The sequence below is a fragment of the Eublepharis macularius genome, chromosome 2, assembly GCF_028583425.1.
Source record: "Eublepharis macularius isolate TG4126 chromosome 2, MPM_Emac_v1.0, whole genome shotgun sequence".
Classification (NCBI taxonomy): Eukaryota; Metazoa; Chordata; class Lepidosauria; order Squamata; family Eublepharidae; genus Eublepharis; species Eublepharis macularius.
Genome location: NC_072791.1, coordinates 46723270 through 46747737, shown reverse-complemented (window position 1 = coordinate 46747737; position 24468 = coordinate 46723270). Strand labels below are relative to the sequence as shown.

Genomic DNA, 24468 nt, shown 5'->3' with positions numbered 1-24468 from the left:
AATGACAGTTTGGAACAAATGGAAATGATTTCCCTTAGCCAGATTCAGTTTTTCATTTTAAAAAGTTTGTATTCAACAATTTGTGTTCTGAAATAAAGTATCAGAAAAATACATTCTGAAAGCACCAAGCTTTGAAGTAAGAAAATGCACTACTGGGGAAAGACAGTGGCTACAATACAGTACAGAATTGTTTCATCAATTACTGAAATCAATGGTGTTTAAAGAAAACCAAAAGGATTCTGAATTTAATAACTTTATTCATGATTAACTTGATTATCAGAAACCCCTTCTACTATACAAATGAAAACCCATTGTAACCAATTATTTTGTTTTGTGCTTGCTAGTTGCAAAACAGAATAAGTTCATCCAATGTCAGATTAGGCAAAACCAGCAGCATGATTTTCAGTTTTAAGGAAGTACTTTCAGTAAGTTGTCATTGCTATATCAGCAACATTAAGAAGCCAAAAACTACATCATCCCATGGCTGCACCAGTTACAACTTAACCTGTGTACACTACACTGCACTATGCAATCCAAGTCCTCCATCTGCAAACTAACATACACATATAGCATGTAGGTTAAAAGACATACCTGGAACTTGTCCTAGACAGCCTACAATTACAGGAAGCTCTCCACTTACATTTGGTTGAGCAATGGAAAGTAAATCTCAACACTGACTATTAAAGAATATTTTAAGGGGGCAAGCCATTGGTTCTGGGAGGATTTAGTAGCACTGAAAAGCAGAAACAATCATACAGCATTGTGGCTGTAAGAATATTAGTGTAGGCAATGTGGATTTGAAAGGCAGAAGGCATTTATTTTGAAATCAGGTTATCACTTTGCTTACAGGCACAATGGGACTGAATTTCCAAGTGAAGGCAAGGTATCACAGACTCCTCATTGCGCTCTCAAACACCTATTTTCTATGTGTTCAATTCCTGATGACTACTTCATTAAATCTAACGCTGTTCAGATTTGCCTTTCACAAAATGTATTGCTCTGTTCTAAAGGACAAAAAGATGAGTTGGAATTTTACAGTAGAAGGACAACAGATGTAGAGTGGTAGCAGCATCTGAATTAACTGGCACAAAATAGTAACATTCCATGCCAAACAGAGCTTTGATTTTAATACTGTGAAATGAAGTGGACAGAAAAAGCTGATCCTACTTTTGTTTAACTGCTCACAGTACAGTGTTTTCTTTACAAGAGAAATTCATACAAAAATGAAGCTTAGTTAGCTAATACATAGATGAAAAAAATCTCAGCCTGGAGTTAAAAAGGCCCATAGCCAACCTGATTAGAAATGAAAGTCCTGAAACAAAAAGGGCAACACTAGCATTAAAGAATTTCTGGGCGTAGCGTGTACTGTAGTAGGCAAAGAATAGTCTCAACAGTATCTTTGTAGCCAGTGGAAGAAGCTGCTTTAGTTCCCCATGGTTGGCATAACTACAGCAGGCCTAGCAACAGTGGCATCTTCTTCTTTCCATTGAGATGTGATTGTCTTCAACTGTGTGTAAAACTGCACACCCTAAAAAAGAATGAAGAGCAAATGTTAGAGAATAAGCCTTGGAGGTTCATGCAGGTTTATCAAAGACTTTCCCTCCTTTCCCTCCAAAGACTTAGAAGTTCCTTCTAAAAATGCTACTTTTTCCCCTTCAACACTGAAACCTAGCATGCTCTTAAGTTCTCTCTTTCCAGTGTCCATATCATAGAAGTTTCTTACTATGAACACCGGCTGTAGCAAGTCAACTGGAGACAAGGAAAAAAACAGGTGTTTCCTTCCAAAAGCTTACCTGCTTCCCGTAGAAATTGGTATCTCCTCTGAAGGATCCACGAGAGCCAGTGAAGGAGAACATTGGTAAAGGCACCGGAATTGGAACATTCACACCAACCTAGACCAGACCAACCCAACAATTGTATTATATAACAAATCAAATGCACAAAATTTAGTAATCAGCTGTCAGTGACAGGGGAGCACTAAAAGCTGACCTAGAATCCAAGCAACTCAAGTCCAAATTCATGTTCTTCCTTGGACTCATTAAGCAATTGCTGAACAATTTTTTTGCAGCCGTAGTACCTCATTAATAAAATAATGTTCTTATAAGGCTAAAGGAAGCCAGCCTGGTGTAAGGGTTAGTGTGGTTGGGGGGAGGGTTTGTAGGAAACTTGGTTATTCACAGCTAACTTCTTTGACCAACTCAAACATTATGCTGCCTTACACTGTATCAGACCAAAACTGGTCCATCTTGCCCAATAATGCCTTCTCTGACTGGCAGCAGCTCTCAGAGATAATTCAACTCAACCGACATTTAGCTGGAGATGGAGGCTCAAACAAATCCAAGTTCTTTTCATATGAATAACCGACTTTTACATACCTGCCCAACATCTACTAAATGGGAGTACTTCCGAGCAGTGGCTCCATTAGTGGTAAAAATTGCAGTTCCATTCCCATAGGGATTCTTATTTATGATGTTGATTGCTTCATCCAGAGTATCCGCTTCAAGGACCACTAGAACTGGTCCAAAAATTTCCTCCTTATAGCAGGTCATGTTAGGCTAGCAAAACAAAAAGTGTTGTTGCAGATCACACAAGGGAAATATTGCAAAAATCCTGAAATCATATCGGTGTTGGCATGTCCTTTTCATACAATGACTATTCTTTCATGCTATACCCTACTGTTTGTAATATTTAATATCTTAACATAAGCCAGTGTGGTGCACTGGCCAATGGGCTGGTTGAGATGTGAGAAGCCCACATTCAGAGCCCGACTCCCTCAGCTCACTCACACACTGTAGGAAAAAATACAGAGGGGAACACTGTGTGGTAACAAAGATAATCAATCAAAAGACCCACAACAGTAAGGACTAGCAACTTAACATAAAGTCTACAAAGTACAGCACACACACATGGTGTAAGTTACTAACCACTTTTATGAACAATATTAATCACAAAGGCCACTAGCCTGTTGCTTTTCAATACAAGGAGTTCAGCTTGCGCCCTGTTGAGCGTACGGTGGCTTTCCGTCCTCCCTGCAGGGTTGGCGTCCTCTGTGGAATCTCCTGACTGGGGGCTGGTCATTGGAACGTGTTCATCATTTGACCACCGTGATTAAGTAAAAAGGAGTGACTCGCTTCATTAAGAGACAATTTTGGGACGTCTTCCCCTTAGGGGAGTGTGGACTTTCTGTTTGTGCAATCCTTGTGTTCATTTTGTATTGAAAAGGAACAGGCTAGTGGCCTTTGTGATTAATATTGTTCATAAAAGTGGTTAGTAACTTACACCATAAGTGTGTGCTGTACTTTGTAGACTTTATGTTAAGTTGCTAGTCCTTACTGTTGTGGGTCTTTTGATTCATTCACTCACACACTGTGGCAGTCACTTTATATCTTCCTAGGATTGTTGAGGTATTGTCTGACTCCCTACATCTTTACTTCAAAGTAAGCCCACTAAGTTGAATGGAACTGACTGCAATGTGAGTTGACATAGTACTGCAGCTTCAAACCCCATTCTGAGCTCCTGGTTGTTAAGGGCCAGAAAAATGAAAAAAAATCTCTTGTCTTGGAGGAGATACTTTTCTTCTCACTGTGGAAGTGTTCCACTTCCAGCTCCAATCTGGCCTTCAGCAAGAGAGTAGGGAGCAAACTGAGCCCTACCTGCATCACAGAGGAAACACAGATTAAGTGAGCACCATCTTGCTTCTTCCTCCCCTTAGCAAGCTGAATTGAGAAGATCAGTTACAATGAAAATGCAGACTCGCTGAGGGTCTGACTTAAGGAGAACATAACCTCAATCATGGTAGAAGATCACTCAGGCAGAAACAGTTTCTATTGCCCTCAGTTGTACTGAAGTTTATCAGGAAGGAACTACCCTCTTGCCCGTGTTATAGCAACCACTTCACGCTCTGACTCTTGGCTGGTGTCGTGTAATTGTTCATAGGCCAGTCAGGTCTAAGGCATTCCAAAATTTAGCATCTGCAAAAGTGAACTCTGACTCAAAAGCTCATGCTGGAATAAATGATGTTAGTTTTCAAGGTGTCACTGGACTTTATTTTGCTACAAAAGAATGACATAGCTATTCCTCTGAAATTCTAAAACCCAGCACTGCTGTCTTGTATACACATCCACTTGCCATTGTTTAAGCTCAGGAAGAAGCCTTCGTTATCTCCTACATTCAATATATTAACCAGTCACCATGAACATACTATCAGCCATCTCTTAACTTAAAGCACAACCTGATTCACCAACTAGGCACCATGCCGTGTCTAACATTTCACTACACACCAAGAACGTATGGGTCTGTCATCAGTCCACTGATGACTCAAGGAAAGACCATCCTAAAATAAATGGCTTTCCCCTTCCTTAGTTTTTAATTTCTCTGTACCTGATATGCCACTAATGCTTCTGCCCAACACCTAACAGGCCACTATCAGAAACTAGGAGGAAAGTCATTCTGAAGGAAATTCAAGCATCCTCAATAAAAATCCCTTGTAGTTCCCAGCATCTCTTAAGAGGCTTTAGGTGCCTTTCCCTCTTCAGCTGCCACCACCTGGTTTTATCCCCCCGCTCTTAGTTTGATAACATGACCATCAAACAGGGCTCTAAGAGATCACAGGCACTTAGGTAGGAACCAGTCAGTCTTTTTATATCTTAAACAAATGGAAGGTTTATTCTACTGACATACTTCTAGAGTATGCATCTTATAGAACTATGGTGTGAAGACTAATGAAAGAAATGAAACAAAGACTGCTAATCTAATCTGGAACTTACAGTACCTGAGCATCTGATCTTCCCTCCCTATTGAAATGGGTTTAAGGAGAATGCTGTCCTTTGTATTCTCAGCCCCACCCCCACCCCACCTCATAGGCAGGCAGGCGCTCCTTTTCAATGTTCCCTCCCACATGTGTAAAAAGGTTTTCTTAGCCAATCTGAGAGCCAAGCTACAAGTGACACCTTACACAGGTTGGACACTTGTCAGCTTCCCTCAAGTTTTGATGGGAAATGTAGGCGTCCTGGTTTTACAGCTTGGCTCTCCATTACAGCTGCAAGACCAGGATTCCTACATTTCCCATCAAAACTTGAGGGAAGCTGACAAGTGTCCAACCTGTGTCAGGTGTCACTTGTAGCTTGGCTCTGAGTCTTGGATTCTGACCACCTGGGTCAGCCACAACTCATTCAGCCAACAGAGAAGTGCTGGTTTATCAAAGAGATCCAGTGTTTTCACTCCTGACTGTGAACATCATGCATATATGTCTAATGAGGTTTCCCAGCCCGAGTGTTGCTACAAACACAGGTCAATCTCAAACATCAGCCCCTTCCTAAGATGAAATAGTCCCCCTTCTGCTCACCTTCACTTTAGCCAGTATAGTCGGTCCAACAAAATTGCCATTTTCAAAGCCTTTCACTCTAACATTTCGTCCATCAAGAAGAATGTCAGCACCTTCCTTCACACCACTGTCAATGAGTTGACAGACACGTTCCTTGGCCCGAGGGCTGATCAAAGGCCCAAGATCTGCTCCAGGTTGGTCTCCTATAATAAAATAGTAAGTCCATTTAAAATATAATGCCATAACAAGACAGAGCTCTTACCCAGTGGTGGTTAGTGTTGGACAAGGAACTGGGAATGCCAAGTGTGAATTCCTATTTTTGCCATGGAAGCTTGCCCAATGATCTTGGGCCAGTCACACATTCTCAGTCTAATGAAACCCACAAAGTTGTTGAAGAAGAAAATGGAGGAGAGGAAAACAATGTAAACCACTTTGGGTCCCCATGGGCAGAAAGACAGGGTATAGAGTAATAAATAAGCAAGTGATTATTTGATGAATACAAGCTAACTCCTTTCAAAAGAAGTTAGCTTGTATGCATTGTACAAATAACGGGGCAGAACAAGATCATCAGTTTGTCTAAAATTCAGAAGCCATTTTTATTTTCTTCAGTTTCACTTAAAACTTTTGTTTGAAGAGTTGTTTGAAACAACTAAAGAGCACTATGCATACACAATCCCTTTCAATGTAATTCACTGTTTAGTGAGACAGCAATATTTTAATTTTTCAGGACAATACAATGCAATCAGTTCTACAGTAGCTGTTGTTTACACTGTTAAATCAAGGAATATGCAGGAAGCTTATGACATTATAATCAAGCAGAGATCACCTTAAAAGAGGGCTTACAAAAATAGCAAGACTATGATTTTAATGGACAACACTTGCCCCAATCTTTGTGCTCCAAAACAGCATTTATGAGCATATACATATACACTTTAATTTGCCATGCTCATTTGTTCCAGATCTTCCCAATGGCACCATTTAACTACCTGAATATAATACATAAATTAATACCTGCATTAACTCTCAGGTTCTTGGCTCTCTCTACAAGTTCTGGCAGCCATTTCTGAGCCTCTCCCACCAATACTGCTGTAGATAATGCCATACAACGTTGTCCAGCTGCTCCGAAAGCTGCTCCCACCAACTGATTCAAGGTGTTCTCTTTATTGGCATCTGGCATCACCACTCCATGGTTCTTAGCTCCCTAAAAGAGGGAACACAATTCTTCAAATGTCAATAGATGTAACCATCACCAGCTCATCATGGTCAAAGTAGAGTGGACATATGCACCAATACAAGGCACAACAAAAGGAGATAGGCTTCACGTTTGAACTGACAGCGTGAAGACTGACTTACAAAACTGATCTAGTTAGTTAAAGATCCCAGAGGTTTTCTACCCTGCTTTTGAATATAAAAGCTAGGAATCCAAAGAGGCCTGTAAACATACACTAAGTACTTCCATATATACACACACAGACGGGACAGCCAATTTTTATCTCTGGAATAATGTTGTAGGTCTTCAACTACTTTTTTGTGGGAGGGGGCTTTTCAAGGGGTAGGGAAGGCTGTCTTTGCAAAGGAAACACTGAAAACCTGCCTTTTGTTATATGCATTGCTTTGGATTACAGCCATGGTTTTCAAGATGACCAAATAATAACTGTTTTGATTGACATGACATGCACGGATCATCTGCAGGACTGTGCTTCAATCAGCTAGAGCTCTCTTAAGCAGTTGCCTTTGAACCAGTGCATCTTGGTCACTCTGGAATACTGCTGTGGCACATTAGAATCTGCAGCATGCTGGTTTATAAACGAAGTAAAGAGCAAGATCTAGTTTTAAGGCAAGGAGTCAGACTTGAAGATTTTGTGGTACATTCCAAGATAGAAAAGCCCATAATGCCATTGTGCCCTCCCCAGGGACTTGGAGAAAAGAAAAAAACATTATATGTGCATCATCTACTTATTTACTTTAAAAAGGTATCTCTAAGATCAAAACTAGATGATAGGTTATGCCCTGAGTCAAGCTGGACAAAATGAACCTACTTGAGTCAAAATGTATCATCTAGTTTTGATTTTAGAAATATTTTTTAAGTAAGTGGATGCATCAGGGGTTTGTGTCTTACAAAAAGCTAAGTTCCCAAGTATGCCAAGGCTCAGTTTGGACTGGGACTGCAGTGCCGGAGGTTGAGGGGCTTCAGCTTCTCCTCACATGCAATTTTCCTGACTCAAAAGGGCCCAGGGAAGATTCCTCCCCCACCCCACCCTTGGGAAGAAGGCTACACACATACTGATGGGGCACACATGCAGCCTCCAATGAGGCAAATAACACTGCCTGGAGCTGTTCAAGAATGGGAAAATGATGCACGGGAAGGAGCTGAAGCCATTCTTCCTGCCATGCTTCAAACTGGACCCTGGCATGCTTCAGAACTTAGTTCCCAGCAGCTACTATCTGTCTGAGACAGGATCAGAGTTGGGTCTGGAATGCCCTGCCTACTATCGTGGCAAAATGTATGGTCTAATCTAGATCTAATGTGAGGCTTAAAAAGTTGTATTATTTCACTGTAGAGCTCCCAGAACATGCTCTTTAGGTACAGAGAGAAAAATAAGAGGTCCCACATAGCTCTCAAAGTATTGAGCATGCATGGGGGAGGAAGGGCTTTTCAAACTATTTCAGAAGAAAACCTAAACGAATATGTGGCTGTTACCAAAACAATACTTGTAAAAAAAGCTTTTGTTATCTTTGAAATGTTCTGCTCGAGATTTGTGTAGTAGTTACTTAATATATATTTACAGAATTTGATTAACCATACTTAAAATGTATGTATGCTTTTTCATACACAAAATGGGAAAACAACTGCTTCAAATGTTATTCCTATGAAATGGCTACATTAAAGGTATCAATATTCAAAAGTTTTCACAGGACAGTCAACACCTCCCCTCTGCTGGGCTTTACCATATTGGCCTGGACTCTCTTGCCGTTCTTGGAACCCCTTTCATAGATATATTCTCCAGCCTGGTTAGATCCCACAAAACTGATGGCTTTGATATCAGGATGGTCACAAATAAAACTCACAGCTTAAAAACAAAGCAAAAGAAAAGTTTGTTACATTTTCTCATTACAAGCTTCTTCTTGGACCTCAGACAAAGTAATCACATTTTGAACAAACCCCCAGACTGTTTCTTCTTCACTTGCCCATATCCCCAGCATCTTGGATGTTCTCACTGAATTTCTGAAAGCCAGAAATGCTATCCCTTTAAGGGGACTGACTTGAATTTACCAATGCTCCCCCGTATTCTCCTAGCTCCCAGGCCCCCATCAGTTGAACGATCAAGTTTTCTTCACATAGCTTAGTATCTGCAAAGAAAAGCGTGGTTTATTCCAGGCTTTCCATAGCATGCTTTTTGATGAAGTGGGAACTGATGTGGATTGGTGTTTTGAAATATACTAGGAGGAAAAGTGAGAAAGATACATATTTGGAAATAGTTAATAATTACCAACACATGAGAAGGTTTCATAGCTTTTTTTGGGGGGTGTAAAACCTACATTTCCAGCAGGCCTATACCAGCTGTGTCAGCACTTTTTGTCCTTGTGTTGCTCTTCTGGCAGAAGCAAACTATGTTTTAAACAAAAACCAATCATACCAGGGACATCTGACTTATGTCTCTCTGCTCAATATCAAGCTTATTAACCCCTTCCTGTCTACAGAAAGGAACCCCAAGACACTGAATGCCTGCCTTGCGACTACCTTCATGTTGCCCGTGGATAATGTTCAGTGTTCCATCTGGGGCACCGGCATCCTGCAACAGCTTGGCAAGAAACATGAGGGCTCCTGGCACACGTTCCGAAGGCTTCATCAAGAAAGTGTTGCCGCACACCATGGCCATGGGATACATCCAAAGAGGAATCATGGCTGGGAAATTGAAGGGTGCAATACCGGCACATACTCCCAGAGGCAAGCGATAGGTATAAGTATCCATATCTTTAGTGATGGAGGGAAGGGTCTCACCCAGCATGAGGGACGTCACACTGCAAGCATGTTCAACGACCTCTGCAACACAAAAAAGGCATTATTCTCAGTTCCTGCTACTCGGCTTCCTAATGCCTTTTATTTAACACCAGTAGGACTTGCTTATTGTTTGCAGCTCCTTCAGCATAACTACAGCAATCACAGTCCATAAATACTTCCTATTTGGCCAGCAGTAGCCCATCTGCTTAAGAATTACTCTGTTCAGAGCATGAACTGTTCCAATAGAAACACACACTACACTATACTATAAAGGATGTTATCAGTATTTGAGAAGGAAAAAATGGTGAACAAAAATCTCAGTATATCAAAGCCTAAACTGAAAAAAATATACAAAGGAGGTTTAAGGCCTGAAAGAAAATGCTGTCTTTATTTTCTAGGTTATAAGGTGCCCCTTTGGGAAAGCTCTGTGAAGGCTATACTTCTATAGTCCTAAAACTCTTACTCAGAAACCTTCCACTCTTCCCTCAACCTGTGAAAGCTGTTAGAGGCACACACAAGCAGCTTACGGAGGCCTCGGAACACATCTCCCTCAGCATCAGCCAGGGTCTTCCCTTGCTCCAAGGTGATGAGTTTTGAAATTTCTTTCTAGAGATAAAAAGAGAAGCCAAGAAGATACAGAAACGGCATCTCAACAAAGGTGAACACAGAGAAACCCTCTCAATACACCTACAGAGACAAACAGCAAGATACAGGACACATTATCATCACACAATGAAGAAGGGATGACTCACACAATGGATACCTAAAGTGGCTTATATCATTCTCCTTTCCTCCATTTTATCCTCAAAAACCTTGTAAGATAAACCCTGCGAAGATAGAGATTCTGTACTTGAGCCGCGGAAACGTGGACTCGGGACCCCGGCTTCCTACACTTGATGGGGCGGTGCTTACACTAGCTCCGAGAGTTAGGAGCCTGAGGGTGATCCTGGATCCCTCCTTGATGATGGAGGATCAGGTCACTGTGGTTGCCAGGTGGTCTTTTTGTTATCTTCGACAGACCAAGCACCTTGCCCCTTATCTTTCATCCTGCGACTTGACTACAGTGGTCCAAGCAATGGTCACCTCTAGGCTGGACTACTGTAACGCACTCTACACTGGGCTTTCCCTGAACCTGATCCGGTGGTTACAGCTGGTACAGAATGCAGCAGCGCGGGTCATCACCGGAACGCCAATGCATGCGTATATAACACTGGTATTGCGTTAGCTGCACTGGCTGCTGGAAGAGTACCAAATCAGGTTCAAGGTTATGGTACTAACCTATAAACCCCTCTGCAGACTGGGACCGGCATATGTGCAGGACCGCCTCTCCCCATATGAACCGCAGAGGACTCTTTGCTCTAGCGATAAACATCTACTGAAGATTCCTAGCCCTAGGGAGGCCTCCCTGGCATCGACCAGGGCCAGCGCTTTTTCAGTCCTGGCCTGGTGGAACACTCTGTCCAATGAGACCTGAGCCCGGAGAGACTTGTTAGCTTTTCGCCGGGCCTGTAAGACAGAGCTGTTCCGCCAGGCATTTGGTTGATGCGAGGTGGTGCCCCCGAGCCAGGGGAATACAACATATGCCCTCCCTACTAGTGATACTTCCATCTCTCATATTTCCCTGCCAAAATGCTTCGGAGATGGCTAAGAAGGTGGTCATTTAGATTATGTGCCGCTGTTTTTTTTATACACACACACACACACACATATATATACATACATACATATATACATATGTGTATGTATGTATATATATATGTGTGTGTGTGTGTGTGTATATGTGTGTATATATGTGTGTATTTTAATCTGTGTATTTAAGATGTTTTATGGATTTTAATTGTATATACTGTGAAATATGATTTTAAACTTGGTTGTAATCTGCCCTGAGCCTGCTGATGCAAGGAGGGTGGAATATAAATCGAATAAAAATAAAATAAATAAATAAGTTAGGCTGAGAGGGAGTGACTGTCCTAAGACTACCTAGCAAGCTTCTATAGAAGAGCGCGGATTCAAACCCAGGTTCCCCAGATCCTAGTCTACTATACAACATTGGCTCTGTGGAATACTCCAAGCAAGTGGAGAAGGGAACTGTGAAGCCACATGGTTAGTTAAAAAATCTCCCTCACCTTCATGTTCACAAAAAACATTTTCATCAGATATCCAAACTTCTTGAAATAATGTTTAGCTGGCAAACAAATACAACAAACACACACTCAGATATTTTTCTAAACCAGGCTGTCATGGTTCTTTATTGCATGCTACTTATAAATTCTGACATATTTTGTTGACCTGGTTTTATGGGTTTGACTTGTTTTGAAGTTTTATTTGTTTGCTATTTATTATTGTTTTATTGTGAGCTGTCTTATAGTTTTAGAGAGGTGACGTACAAATTTTCCAAATAAAGAACAAAGTATCTCCTGAACTGGTTATTTTGATTAAAAGTGTAAAGTTGTTTTCAACCTTTAATGTTGCTAATCTTTACAATGAATTTGCAGGAAGCATATGCTAATTCCATTTTTATACCAAATTAGTCAAGAACTGTAGCAGGTTCCTCACCAGATTGTCTTTGATGAGCTGCTGGTATCGCAAGAAGACTTGCTGTCTGCTCAGAATGGACGTCTCAGACCAGTTTCGTAAGGATTTTTTGCACGAAGCCACAGCTGCTTCCATCTCACTCTGTGTGGCTTTGGGGACACGACCAACCACTTCATTGGTGGCCTTTTAGGACAACAAACCAGTGAAATTAATTATTTGTTACATCAGCACACTTATAGTTGTTTAGGCCTCAGGCCACACCAGAATACAAAAATGGGTTAGCTAAATGCACCCCACACACACTTTTAGGCCCAGAGAACAGATGCCAAAAGGCCAAGGGAAGAAGCCACCTGGATCAGACAGGGTCTCAAAGAAATCAATGGTCATTTGAAATTAGTTAAATTGTGAAGTGATGCGCCCTTTGGCAAGAAAGCTCATCTTAAAAGCAGTCTAAATTGTTTTCTCTGTATAAAACTTAGAAGCTTGGTCAAATAATTATCTGCCAAGAATTTCAAGAGTCTGATGTCAATGAAGAAAGGAAAGGCTTTAACAGCATAAGGCAGTTCTACTATGCAATCCTAAGCTTTTTTTTACATTGGTCAATTAAACAATCCAAACCTTTTGAGCCCAGAGAGAAGATGAGCACAAAAAGAATACCTGCTTTACTTACTGGGTTGTGGATATCAATCCATTCATTACTTTTGGACTCAACAAACTTGCCATCAATGAATAGTTTGGTTGTTGGCTGTAGGAGAGAAAGTGCTGGTGAGTGGCTAGATTACCCAAGTGCCATAGTAATTATTAACAATGATTTATAGAACACCATCCATAGGCATAGTGCTTTATAGACCAGAAGACGACATATCCTAACCTTGAAGAATCTGCAACCTCAAATTTGACCTAAGACAGACAGGAAAGGAAGGAGACATGGAGGTAGGGATAAATAGGAAAGGGATTGGTAGGAGTCTGGAAATTCCTCTTCCCACCAGACCCCACAATGCTCTGGCTGCAATTTTTCTTTTCCTTTGCCACCTGCCTGGTCTTTCTGATTTCTCATATTCTCGCCTACCTGCATCCCTGGTTCTTCATCCTGGAGCAGCTCACATACACCCTTCCTGCCCCCTCTTTACCCACCTGGCCCAGTCTTCTTGGCTCCCATCCACCTGTCCACATAGTCTTCTCTTCCACCAGCAGCTTACTCACCCAGTTTCCCCACCATGCTTTCCCCCAAATAGGAGGTTCTGATTTACCTGCAGCTATCTTTTCATTGGAACTGATCAGGATACCATTCATTCCACCATTAGCTTTATTAGCCTCAGACGGCACATTTAAAAGGGAAATTTCCATTTTTTTCCTTCTATACTAATTCCCAATATCTTATGTAATAAAACAACTCACCACTGAAGATGATGAGAAAAAGGATAAGGAATGCCAACTGAGCTTCACCTTCCCAGGGATCTACAACACAGAAAAGCAGGAAGACAGAACTATCTATGTCTTCAAAAGTTTTTTAAAGAGGTTCATTTAGACCCTACAACCCATGTGTTAGTTTCTAGCAGATACAGATTGCTCAACAAAATTAGTGCACAGCAAATATATTTGTGAACTGTTCTGTGTGAAGTACAGGAATATATCACACACAAAAAATAAACAGATCAAGATGGGTAGCTGTGTTAGTCTGTCTGTGGCAGTAGAAAAGAGCAAGAATCCACCAGCACCCCTAAGACTAACAAAATTTGTGATAGGGTATGAGCTTTCGTGAGTCACACCTTACTTCTTCAGATACAGCTAGAACGTGAGTCCATGATGGGTGAGTCCATCATGAACACGTATTCTAGCTGTACCTGAAGAAGTGAGCCATGACTCATGAGAGCCCATACCCTACCACACATTTTTTTTAGTCTTAGAGGTGCTACTGGGCTCTTGCTCTTTTCTACAAAATAAATACATCCGTTCTAGCCCTTGCCCCATATTCACACAGCTGAACCATAACTAAGGCAGCAATTCTCTTATGCATACTCGCCCAGGAATAAATCCCATTATTTCAATAGGAGATGCTTTCAGGTAAACATGCAGATTAAGAGCTTCAGTAAAGACATAGATGCAGAGAAGTTAGCCGTGTTAGTCTGTGGTAGCAAAATCAAAAAGAGTCCAGTAGCACCTTTAAGACTAACCAATTTTATTTTAGCATAAGCTTTCGAGAATCAAGTTCTCTTCGTCAGATGCCTGATACAGTATCAGGCATCTGAGGAAGAGAACTTGATTCTCGAAAGCTTATGCTAAAATAAAATTGGTTAGTCTTAAAGGTGCTACTGGACTCTTTTTGATTCAGTAAAGACAGAAAGCACAAAGTAGGGTAGGAGCCGGCAAAATGTAAATTGCAGCCCACCAACAACCAGACAGGAATATTAGGTAGACCCAGCACAAGGTGAGGCAACTGGCAGCTCTGCAGGGGGACTGTTCAACTCTGACCCACTCCACACCTGTCAGGGCCGCCGGACGCAGCTTGATCCGGGCTACCAAAGGCCAGGAACCCTTCCAGTGAGTTAAAGTTTCAGTGTAGCCCTGTATCCAGTTGCTAAGAATCTTGCAAGGAATCCCACCCTTCCTCCACAGAGTTCAAGGCGGAGCACGAGCCTCCATTTTATATTCACGACAGCCCAGTCGGGCAAGAATTCCAAACCGCGAGGTCTGAAGCTGCCCGAAGTGCCTTTCAACAAGACTTGACTCAGGGCCTTTTGACACACGGGGGTGTGGCAAACATGACAGAACCGAACCACTCCAGAAGGTGGCCCCCTCCCAGGAGCTGCTCCCCCATCACGCACTCTCACCCCGAGCCAGAGGCGCTGCCCTCCCTGGGAACCCCGAATTGCTGCCGCTGCCATCCTGCTCCCGACCACCTGCCAAGCACTCCCCCTTCTCTTCCACCGAACTTCGCTCAGCCCCTTCCCCAACTGACCAATCGCGCCCACGATCCGCACTCCATCCCCGCCCCCTTAAAGCTTAGCAAGCCAATAGGCTATTGAGCCCGCCTTGTTTCGCTTTCTCCGGCCACCTCGCCACACCTCCCCTCGTTTCCAGATTTCCATTGGCTATTCATGTGTTAACGCCCCCTCTAAACGGATTTTTATTGGATGATTCCTTCCTTCTGGGCCTCGGCGGCTAGAAACCAGCATTTTCGAGTGACGGGGCGGTGCAGGCGCAGGTTCGTCATATGTTTAGATTCTCGCGGGGGGGGGGGGTGTTTGTTGGATGTCACGTGATGGGCAAAGATGGCGGGCTCTACGGAAGGTGAAATAGGTGAGGTATTCTGGTGAAATTCTTGGCTTTCAGTGACGGGTAAAAAGCTGTTATGGTTATAATTTAGGTTTGGTTTACGTATGTAGTAGAATCTGGTGTCGGAGGAGAGTATACCACTTCAGACTGTAGTGAGACAAGCCGCATTCTAAAACTTTTTCCCCGTTTAAAAATATTCTACAAATTAAAAATTAGCTTGTTAGCTAATTTCTCATCAGCCGTTTAAAGTCAGTCAGCCGTTTAAAGTCAGTTGCACTACCTCATCTTTTTGTCTTCTCTTTGAGCACAACCTGCTGTAATGTAGGGTTCAGGTCTCAATGTGTGTTTGCTTCGGAGTTAACCCTGTTGAAATCACTGGGACTTCTGTTTGTGTAAGGGTATGCCCAGTTGAGAGGCTGTAATCTTGTATATGCCTATATGGTTGTTGAGGTTTAAAGTGAGATTCTAGGAGGGGTGGACTCTTTCTAGCTATAGCATGAATTAGCAGGTTAGTTTAAGGACTGCAGAATGTGTCCTTTGTTCAGGTAACACCTTTAATCTCATTGCATGTATGTTTACTAAATCTGAGTGTATTTAGTGAGGTAAGTCCTAAATGTGCATATATGCAAAATGAATATGTATGCAGTCAGGTTTATTGACTGAGATGTTTAAGTAGGCCAAAGGGACCAAGTTGTCATCATCTTCTGTTTCAGATCCTATTTGATGAGGCCTCAGGAATTCCTACATCTTTATCCTAAATAATACCACTGTCTGGAAATATGCAGTCACTCAAAGCATGTCCTCCTAATGATAGTAGGTAGATACATGCTAAAAACGTCCTGATTTTTACACCATGATCACTGCCTGCCCTCTCTCACACACCACTGTAAACATTTCTAAAAGTTCTATTTGCTGTATTAATTTACCTTGAAATTATCTGCCTTGTATTGATTTAAACAACAAAATCAATCTTTTAAGTAGAGAGCAGTGCTGTCAGATTTTGCTATACATTCCTATTCTGCTATACTGTGTTCCATATATCCACCCAGATACAACTGTTTATTGATGACTCTGCTGAAGTCAGGGACAAAAAACAGTTGCCCTGAAACATGATATCAAAAGTTCAAATAAACAGAAATGACAAACTGCACTGCACAGGGCATTAATATTCACATACATTCATTTTTAATCTATCAGTACGAGAGATAAAATGTATGCTCATACACACTAGCTTTAACTTCTAAGGACTCTGAGGAGGGAATTAAATCTGAGAACTGATAGGTCTTACTAATTCACTCTAACAAAAATTTTAATAGGCTATTTCTTTACAGGTCCCAGAAATTACCAGGGCTGTAAACAAGCATTATTGAAATGTATGTTGTTGCCATGGGGATGTTTCTGCTGAATATGATGATTGGATTCATGACCTTCTTCTAGGTGCAGACTTGGAGGCCTCACTGCTGAGTTTTGAGAAGTTAGACCGGGCTTCACCAGACCTCTGGCCAGAGCAATGTACGTTGTGCTTGAGTGGGACATGAAGGATGACAGGGATTGTGGTGTGCTCAGATTTTGTAATTTGTTGTAAGAGAGATTCTGTAATTCTTTTTACCAGCAAAAAGAGTAAGGTGCCATTAAGAGCCATTTTTGTCTTCCTTTCTCTATTAAAACACTGGATTCATAGCTGTGAGTATATAAAGGCTTAACAAGTAGGGTCTTCACATATCTGAGGCCTGGGGAAAAGCTGTTCTTAACGGGAGAAACCTAGTTCCCCATTCCTCTTTGCAAACTGATTCTGGAATAGCACACAAAGATAAACGTGCATTCATTCACAGAAGCATGGTGTTTAATTTTTGTTCAGCAAAACATACCTAATATTGTGTGCTGTTTTTTCTTTAACAGTCCTGAAGTTTTTTTCACTTCTTAATACCAATAAAAGGAGATACATGGTTAGGATCCAGTTGCTTTTCTACAAAGATTGTTAATGGAGGCTGGTTGGTAGCACACACACTGTCCTTCGTGTGTATGTGTCAAATGCCATCAAGTTTCAGCCAATTTATGGCAATCCCTGTTGGGTTTTCAAGGCAAGAGACTAACAGAGGTGGTTTGCCACTGCCTGTGTCTGCACAGCAACCCTGGTCTTCTTTGGTGGTCTCCCATCCAAGTACTAACCAGGGCTTTAGCTTCAAAGATCTGATAAGATCAGGTTAACTTGGGCCATCCAGGTCAGGGCCGGCCCTTCATACATGCCTACATTTTTCTTTTCTGGGCTAAATTTTTGAGAGGGGATGGCAGCAGGTTTTCAGCATAGCTCATGCCGAATCAGAAAAGTCGAGTACTTGAGGCATAACCAGTATACTTTAGCCCCTCCTCCAGTTATTTGAGCATTTTTCCTATTTTAAAGTAATATTGAGTATGGTGACGGATGTATGCATATAAAAATAAATACCTGCTACCAAAAACATAGGAGGAATCAGGCCAAACCAAGAGATAGGACACTTCCCTATTTTTTGAAATAACTCTGAGATGTATGTTTGTAACACTAATTGCAAACCTGGGTTCAAATCCAGGATAAAGTACTCACTACATCTACTTTGCCCTTACCTAAATGAGTTTGTTCATGATGGCTATTTAGTTATGGATTTGGCACATTGATTCTTATTTAAGCACAGAATTGAGAGTATTGACATGCTTCAAGCAAAAACAGTACGATACTATGGAATATAAAGTGTAGTTTGGAAAATTTGGCAATAAATCACTTCTGAGCAGTACAAAGAAGTGTTACAAATATTAGTTAATGGTGGATTTACCATAGTTGCAGAATTCAGTGTAAAATACAAGTGTAGCAAATTGTAAAATCTTCTATAGTTAGAATGAGTAATCTCTTCTAGGAATTTCTTTAATTAGGTTGTAATAGTCTTTTGGATGATGTAAGACTATATGGCTTGTAACTGTATCTGCTTTGTCTTTAGTACCAGGTGTTGCTGAATTTGCTGCTTCTTTTAAAAGTGTAAGTAATATCCTATTGGGCTTTAGTCTCTTTAATTCTTCCTGCTATGTTTTTGCTGTCTTTCTGGAATTTCTGTTGTTACCAAGGTATAAGACTTCTCTGTGTCATTTCTGTATAATATCCTCATATGATTCTCATGCTAGCACAGCAGAACATTTGTGTATGAGTTGTTACCACTTTGTTATTAAGATTATCAAACGATGGATTTTCTCTCTTTCTATAGAGCAGGGAAGGCCACTTCATTCAGTGAAATGGGCTAAATGAAACTATGTCATGGTTTTACCTTTCTTGCCAAAGCCAGCCCTAATCTTTAGATAGGACAGCTTATTTTGGCATGCTGTTAAAATGAAGTAACTGGCAGTTATATACAGTGTAAAAGCCCAATGAAATCAGCGGGTTTAGACTGGGGTAATTCTGCATGAGGTTGCACTGTTTGTTATACCATCATTTTGTGGATAAGCTCTGATTTTCTGTCTCCAGTATCAAAAAATCTTAAGCAATCTCTGTCATTTGCATTTGACTTCAGAGAGTGCATAGATATGCTCTATTTAACTAGAATGGTTTCTTAGAATATGCTAAACAGCCACATTTTATGTCAGATAATTCAAAATTTATCCAAGTGATAGGTCATCATATTTTTTCTTTGTCTTTCAATAAATAGCCGATCACCAGTTCTCCTCCCAAGTGGATGGCTGAATTAGAGAACGATGACATTGATATGTTGAAGGGTGAGTTGTTCTTTTTGCTTGTGCTGAATTTTAAAAATGTAACTGAAATGAGTAAGGTCTTTTTATTTGTCTAAAAGACTCACAAAGCGGTGAAGGTTTGGTTTGGGTTTTATCTTCAAGGAATTGATTGCTAGGTTTTTCCTACCTTATGTACACTTTTCCTGAAGTCAAGTTCTACCTCCTAGTGAGGAAATCTACAGAACTATTAAAATGGTCTGTAATTACAGTGTTCTGAAATGTAAAGCCATTGCACTGACCCTTTTGGAGTTATTTCACTGATTGAGAGGTGCACATCACATATCCTTGAATAGATATTGGTGTGCATGAGAGGACTTATTAAACTGATGCAGAATCCTTCTGAAAATATTGGATAAATCATGTTAAAGACAAAGTAAATTTCTAAAGTAAGCTTCCAAAAGCAGGGTAGAAAAACCTATGGAGCTGCCTGTCCTTATATAAGACAAGTTGGAGACCCACAAAACTCACAGAGGAGAGAGAGCCTATTTCTCCATACTGGCTCCCACTTTCTTTTTCTTTCTAGGCTCCCCCGCGTTTTCATCTCTCTTTTTCCAGGCATGTGTGCTCTCTCACACCCAAACACTGCCTCCTCCCCACCCACCCCATTTTCCAACTCTGTGTAGTGGCGAAGCTACCTGGAAATATATGTTATTATAGTATTACATATTACCATTTTCAATGCCAAGGTTAAGTGTTATTTTCCAGAAGGAGCTCTTCAGAGCGTACATAATTCAGATCAGATTGCATACACCATATGCTTAGACTCAGAAGGGTCTATATTAAACTCTGATAGTTAGTCTATGTTCATGTGACTAATTTTATCTGTAACTTTATCCCGAAACATTTATTTATTCCCTGCCTTTTCTCCCCAGTGGGGTCCTGAAGTGGCTTACACCATTCTCCTCTCCTCCATTTTATCCTCACAATAACCCTGTGTGAGGTAGGTTAGGCTGACAGTGTGACTGGCCCAAGGTCACTCAGTGTACTTACATGGTGAACAAGGATTTGAACCTGGGTCTCCCAGATCCTAACTCAATGCTTTAACCGCTACACCGCTCAGGCTGTATATTAACATCTAAAGATGATTGTGTAGGAACTTACATCCATTTATTTAAGCCTGTGCAATGTTCTCTCTTTCTCTCTCTCTCTCGTTATATTTGGACAATGGTATACAACATACTTTAGAAGAAATAAGTTTGGATGTAAGAATAGTATTAAAGGTACAGCATGAAAATTTTTTGCTGGACATCTGTCAGTGCATCCCTCAGGGAAATTATATCCTTCTAAGACCATAGCCCTTAGAAGAGTGCAATTTCATTTAGGATTGCACTGCATGCCTTGTGGCAATTACCTTAAGCCATATTCTTTGTTTTTAGAGTTGGGGAGTCTCACGACTGCTAATCTGATGGAGAAGGTGAGAGGTCTACAGAATCTGGCATATCAGCTGGGGCTTGATGAATGTAAGTACTATATAGCTCTAGAATGTATTCTGTTTTAAAAGGTGTAACCTGGATGGTAAATTTTGTGATAGAGCCATTGCAAGAAAACTTTCTATGTACAGTAAGGATGTGTTCAGTAGTTGGCATGTGAGTGTGTATGTGTGTATATGCACGTGTAAGCTACGAAAAGGTTTAGTAAGTTACATGTTCCGCTTTGTCTTGCTAGCTTGTAAAATCTTTCCTGTACCTTGTCAAGAGTGCTAAAGAGTGTTAGTGACCTATTCCATAAGAGAAATCTCTGTCCTTCTCCTAAAGCACATTTGATTTAGGAACAACCAGGGAAACTGGCCTGATAGTCCCTTGGTTAATGGAGATGGTGGGTCTTGCAACATGTACATTATAATCACAGGTAACTGACAACTCATGAAGAATAACAACCTTTTAAAGTATGCAATTTTTGTTCGCAAGTAGTTTGTTGCTTCACCTGTTGGTAATAATAATAGTTCAGTGCTGTCAAGTAACAACCAACTCGTGGGGGTTTCAAGACGAGATGAACCAAGGTGGTTTGCCTTTGTCTGCATAGCAACTTAGGAATTTCTCAGTGGTCTCCCATCCAAGTACTAACCACAGCCAATCCTGCTTAGCTTCCAAGCTCTGATGACCTCAGGCTAGTTTGGGCTATTCAGGCTATTACACCTCTTGGTTGAAACCTCAAATTCCAGAGATTACTCAGGCCACAAAGATTTTCTTGTTAGTGATGTGTTGTTCTGCTGATACCGATTACATTAATTCTAGTCCTTTATGAAATTATTATTATTGCTCTTGTTGTTTATTTATAGTCTGCCTTTCTCACTGAGATCCAAGGTGGATTTGTTTTGGATTTTTCCACATTGCTCTGGAAAGTTTGACATGCCAATACAGCTTAGAAGCATGGCATGGATTCTCATAAAAGCAGATGTGAACATGACATGAGTTCCTTCAGAACTTGGATGTTGTTATTTGTATAATACTTCAAGAAGCGCTTTCATATATTATGAGTGGACAGGCCCTATAATTTAAGCTCACAGTTTAGGGCACTGTTGTTTAAACTGTGTTCTGGGTAATACAGGCTCTCCAGAAGTTTATCAGGAGTTGCTTGGTAAGAGGATTATTAACAACAGTCTTCCCTAAAGACCATTACAGTGTGCATTTGCAGAGGCATTTTGGGCCTGAACTTGTCTACAATTTTGGAAGATGTGATATTGAGCCCCAAGAGATCTGGCCTGTGTCTCATGTGAACAGGAAGCCCCTTGTTTTTTTGCAAGATATGGAAGATATGCAAGGGTTCTGTGACTGGGACAGTGTGAAAAGATTTTCCACAAGGTTAAAAGTTTGCAAATCACAGATACAAGTAACGACAGGTTAGGAAAAGTGAGTATAACATGCAAGGCATGCAAGCCTCATAGATAACAGATTAGAATGCAAGCCTTTCTAGACCACAGCTTTTCTTTATTGTTTAACACACTGCTTAAGGTCAGTTTATCCTGTCAGTTACATAGGTTTGAGTACTTTGGTTTTTCCTAAGGTAAAACAAATAAACCAATGCGCAAAAATGAATAACCTTGAGATAAGAACATTTATACTGACCTTATTTAAAAAGCTGAGTTATGTAATGTCTTAACGCAGTGAGAGAACTTCCATTGGCAGCTATTAATAAAAATACATATGCGAGTACAAGTATGATCAGGCATAGTTTACCCAACAGCATTTCATCCTTTGCACAATACTTCTGCAAAGCCTGATTTAGTAACAACAGTACAGTATTCCATCTCAATGTAAAGGAGGAGAGGAAATGGCATTTAAAGAATTTTAAAAGTTTGGTAAAACAGTGCCCTGGTTCAGTTGGTTCAGTTATACAATTTATTCAGGTATTGAAGGTGATTCCAACAAGGAAGTCATTGGCTGACAGTGGAAGCTGCAGGAGCAAGAAGGGAAAAGCTTGCTAGGCATTGTGAGCTGCCACTAAGGCCTAGACAGGGAACTATCCAGCTGGTCAATGAAATTAGCTGTTTCTAGGTTGAGAAGATGAGTGTTGAGATACAGGTTTGTATGGTGCTGGATAGTGAGGAAGCTATACCCGCAGTTTGCAAAAGAAAGCAGGTTAGTTGCACCAGCAGCAGAACTCTGTTCTGAGTTCTTTTATGCTTCTCTGCCTACGTGGCACAGACTTTTGCAATACTCTGTGGCCTTATTTCGAGATGTTCAGCCTCCTGTTTGTTAGATTTGTGCTCCTTGGTGATTTTCTGACTAGTCAGATGTGGTTTGAGTCTGCTGGATGCTGTCTTGGCCTATTCCGTCTGTCTTGACTATCTCAGCATTGAAATTGTCTGGACGTGAGGAAAGACTGCACCATTTGCATGTGAATGAGATTCTCATTTCTAGCAATTCATTAAAATATTGGGAGAAAATAAGGCATAGATTGCTACATCATCACACTGATGACAGAAACAGATTATATAACTTCAAAGAAAATTTCCGTAGCAGTAGGTATCACAGGGCCAAACTGTGAGCTGTGTAACAAGACTCAGTGCTATTACAGCAGTTACATGGCTCAATATGTCTCTTATCTGTACAGTGACTGGCTTTTCCTATTGTGTGTCTCATCTGGTTGGATAAATCTCTCTTCCGTCTGCCCACCATGAAACCTGCTAACAAGCATAAATACAGAAAGAAGCAGAAATATGTATCTAGATTATCTTGGGGCAGTTTTTATTAAAGACAAAGTTCCTTATGGAAAATTAAATGCTACAAGTATTACTAATAAACAAGGTAATAAAACTATTATTTGGAGCAGTTGACTATAGAGGCATTACAAGAGCTGCTGCTTGATAAACTCTAGATGGCAGCAGACGGCTGCCTAGAGCTTCTTGGTGCTTTTCAGTGACATTGGGCAAGGGAAAATGTTTTTTGTTATCCTTCCTTGAGGCCTTTAAATGTAGTACTCCATTTAGTTTTGTCTGAATGTTGTGGCCATGGTATTATTTTATGCTGCCTTTCATTTTCAATATATCCACATATGGTGCTTAGGATGTTTTTTTTATTTTATTAATAAGATTAAAAGCCCAATAAAAAGGGCAGACAAATAGAAGAAAAAAGTAAAGAAAAAAAGAATACAATGAGAGAAAAAGAACAAAGATTGACAATAACAATGAAGAATAATACATATTTCATTTTCCATTTTTCTCTACAGCACCTATCATATTTTAAGGCAATACTGTACTTTTGCATTTTTGTGCATATCAAAATGGATAACAATTTTTAATCAGAACTATTTTTGTTCCCTTACAGCTTTTTGATTTACACATATTGCTTATCGTCATTCTTTGTTTTCTCTTTAAATTTGGATGAGAGCCTAGAATAACTAGTAATTTTGAGTTTCAAGTTATGGATGTATAGTTCCATATGTGACTACCACTTGTTATAAAACTGCTAATGTGTTAATATGTTTGCTGTGTAATCCTGGAATGTTTCTGACTATCATATATGGCTGCTGTTTGAAAGACATAGGAAAATAGTCTTGTATGGCTTACCAGTAATGTACTGTCTTGCTAAGCATCATTAGGAACCTCCATAAAGTTATTTTATGACATTTTTGTAAGTACTTTCAACAGATTTTCCAAGGTGTCTCAGAAAGGACTTGTTCAAGATTTTTTGTATATTTAACTATTGTTTTTAGCAGTTAAATATGAGAAGTAAAACCCATACCAGCACCCTTAATAAGAGAATTTGTCTCTCAAAAGTTTGACAGACTTTTTATTCTCAAAGAAGAGCAAAACCTCTCAAGTGAGAGTATTCTGTAGTTCAGAAGCTACCACAGAAAGACTTTGCCCCTTTTAGGTGACAACTGAACATCCCTAAGAAATAAAACTTGGAGCCTGTTACGCAATGCAGTCACACTGCCACATCTTCCAATTTTTTGTCCAGTAACTGTAGACGTAGGGGTGAGAGAACAGCAAGCTCTTAATATAGCCCTTGAACTTGGATGCAAGTACTTTTTTTTGACAGGGGATAGTAGCAGGAATTTAGTTTTTTTGTATAGAATAATGGCTGGCAACAAGAAGTCTTGGGCCCTAAGCATTGCTGTGGTGTTGGAGCATTGT

The 24468-nt window shown here is 40.6% G+C and overlaps 2 protein-coding genes across 6 annotated transcripts in view; one reads left to right on the top strand and one right to left on the bottom strand.

Moving 5' to 3' along the window:
* Positions 1 to 237: 237 nt before the first annotated feature.
* On the bottom strand, positions 238 to 14793 carry ALDH6A1 (aldehyde dehydrogenase 6 family member A1). Its single transcript, XM_054971145.1, has 12 exons — positions 14693 to 14793; positions 13260 to 13319; positions 12532 to 12606; positions 11883 to 12044; positions 9854 to 9932; positions 9066 to 9368; positions 8273 to 8394; positions 6335 to 6524; positions 5345 to 5526; positions 2376 to 2555; positions 1794 to 1892; positions 238 to 1528 (listed from the first exon to the last, which is right to left on the bottom strand). The coding sequence occupies exons 1-12, from the start codon at positions 14744 to 14746 to the stop codon at positions 1424 to 1426; spliced, it is 1611 nt and encodes a 536-aa protein (XP_054827120.1). The 5' UTR covers positions 14747 to 14793; the 3' UTR covers positions 238 to 1423.
* Positions 14794 to 15108: 315 nt separating this feature from the next.
* LIN52 (lin-52 DREAM MuvB core complex component) overlaps positions 15109 to 24468 on the top strand; it is an 81400-nt gene continuing 72040 nt past the window's right edge. For 4 of the 5 annotated variants that reach the window (XM_054972811.1, XM_054972810.1, XM_054972808.1 and 1 more), the window contains exons 1-5: positions 15910 to 15950; positions 16575 to 16649; positions 18107 to 18144; positions 18806 to 18872; positions 20267 to 20350. In XM_054972811.1, coding sequence (XP_054828786.1) covers positions 15917 to 15950; positions 16575 to 16649; positions 18107 to 18144; positions 18806 to 18872; positions 20267 to 20350 — 298 coding nt within the window. In that variant the 5' untranslated portion in view covers positions 15910 to 15916. Of the gene's footprint in view, positions 15162 to 15909; positions 15951 to 16574; positions 16650 to 18106; positions 18145 to 18805; positions 18873 to 20266; positions 20351 to 24468 lie in introns of those variants that run through there. The other variant, XM_054972809.1, reaches the window with a different exon arrangement.

What these genes read in the sequence shown, in the direction of transcription:
- ALDH6A1 (XM_054971145.1), bottom strand. Translation starts at nt 14,746, where the DNA reads ATGGCAGCGGCAGCAATTCGGGGTTCCCAGGGAGGGCAGCGCCTCTGG. An exon ending in AGATGTGTTCCGAGGCCTCC is followed by an intron (nt 9,369 to 9,853) that starts GTAAGCTGCTTG and finishes TTTGTGTTGCAG; the next exon opens with AGGTCGTTGAACATGCTTGC. An exon ending in TATCCACGGGCAACATGAAG is followed by an intron (nt 8,395 to 9,065) that starts GTAGTCGCAAGG and finishes TTTGTTTTTAAG; the next exon opens with CTGTGAGTTTTATTTGTGAC.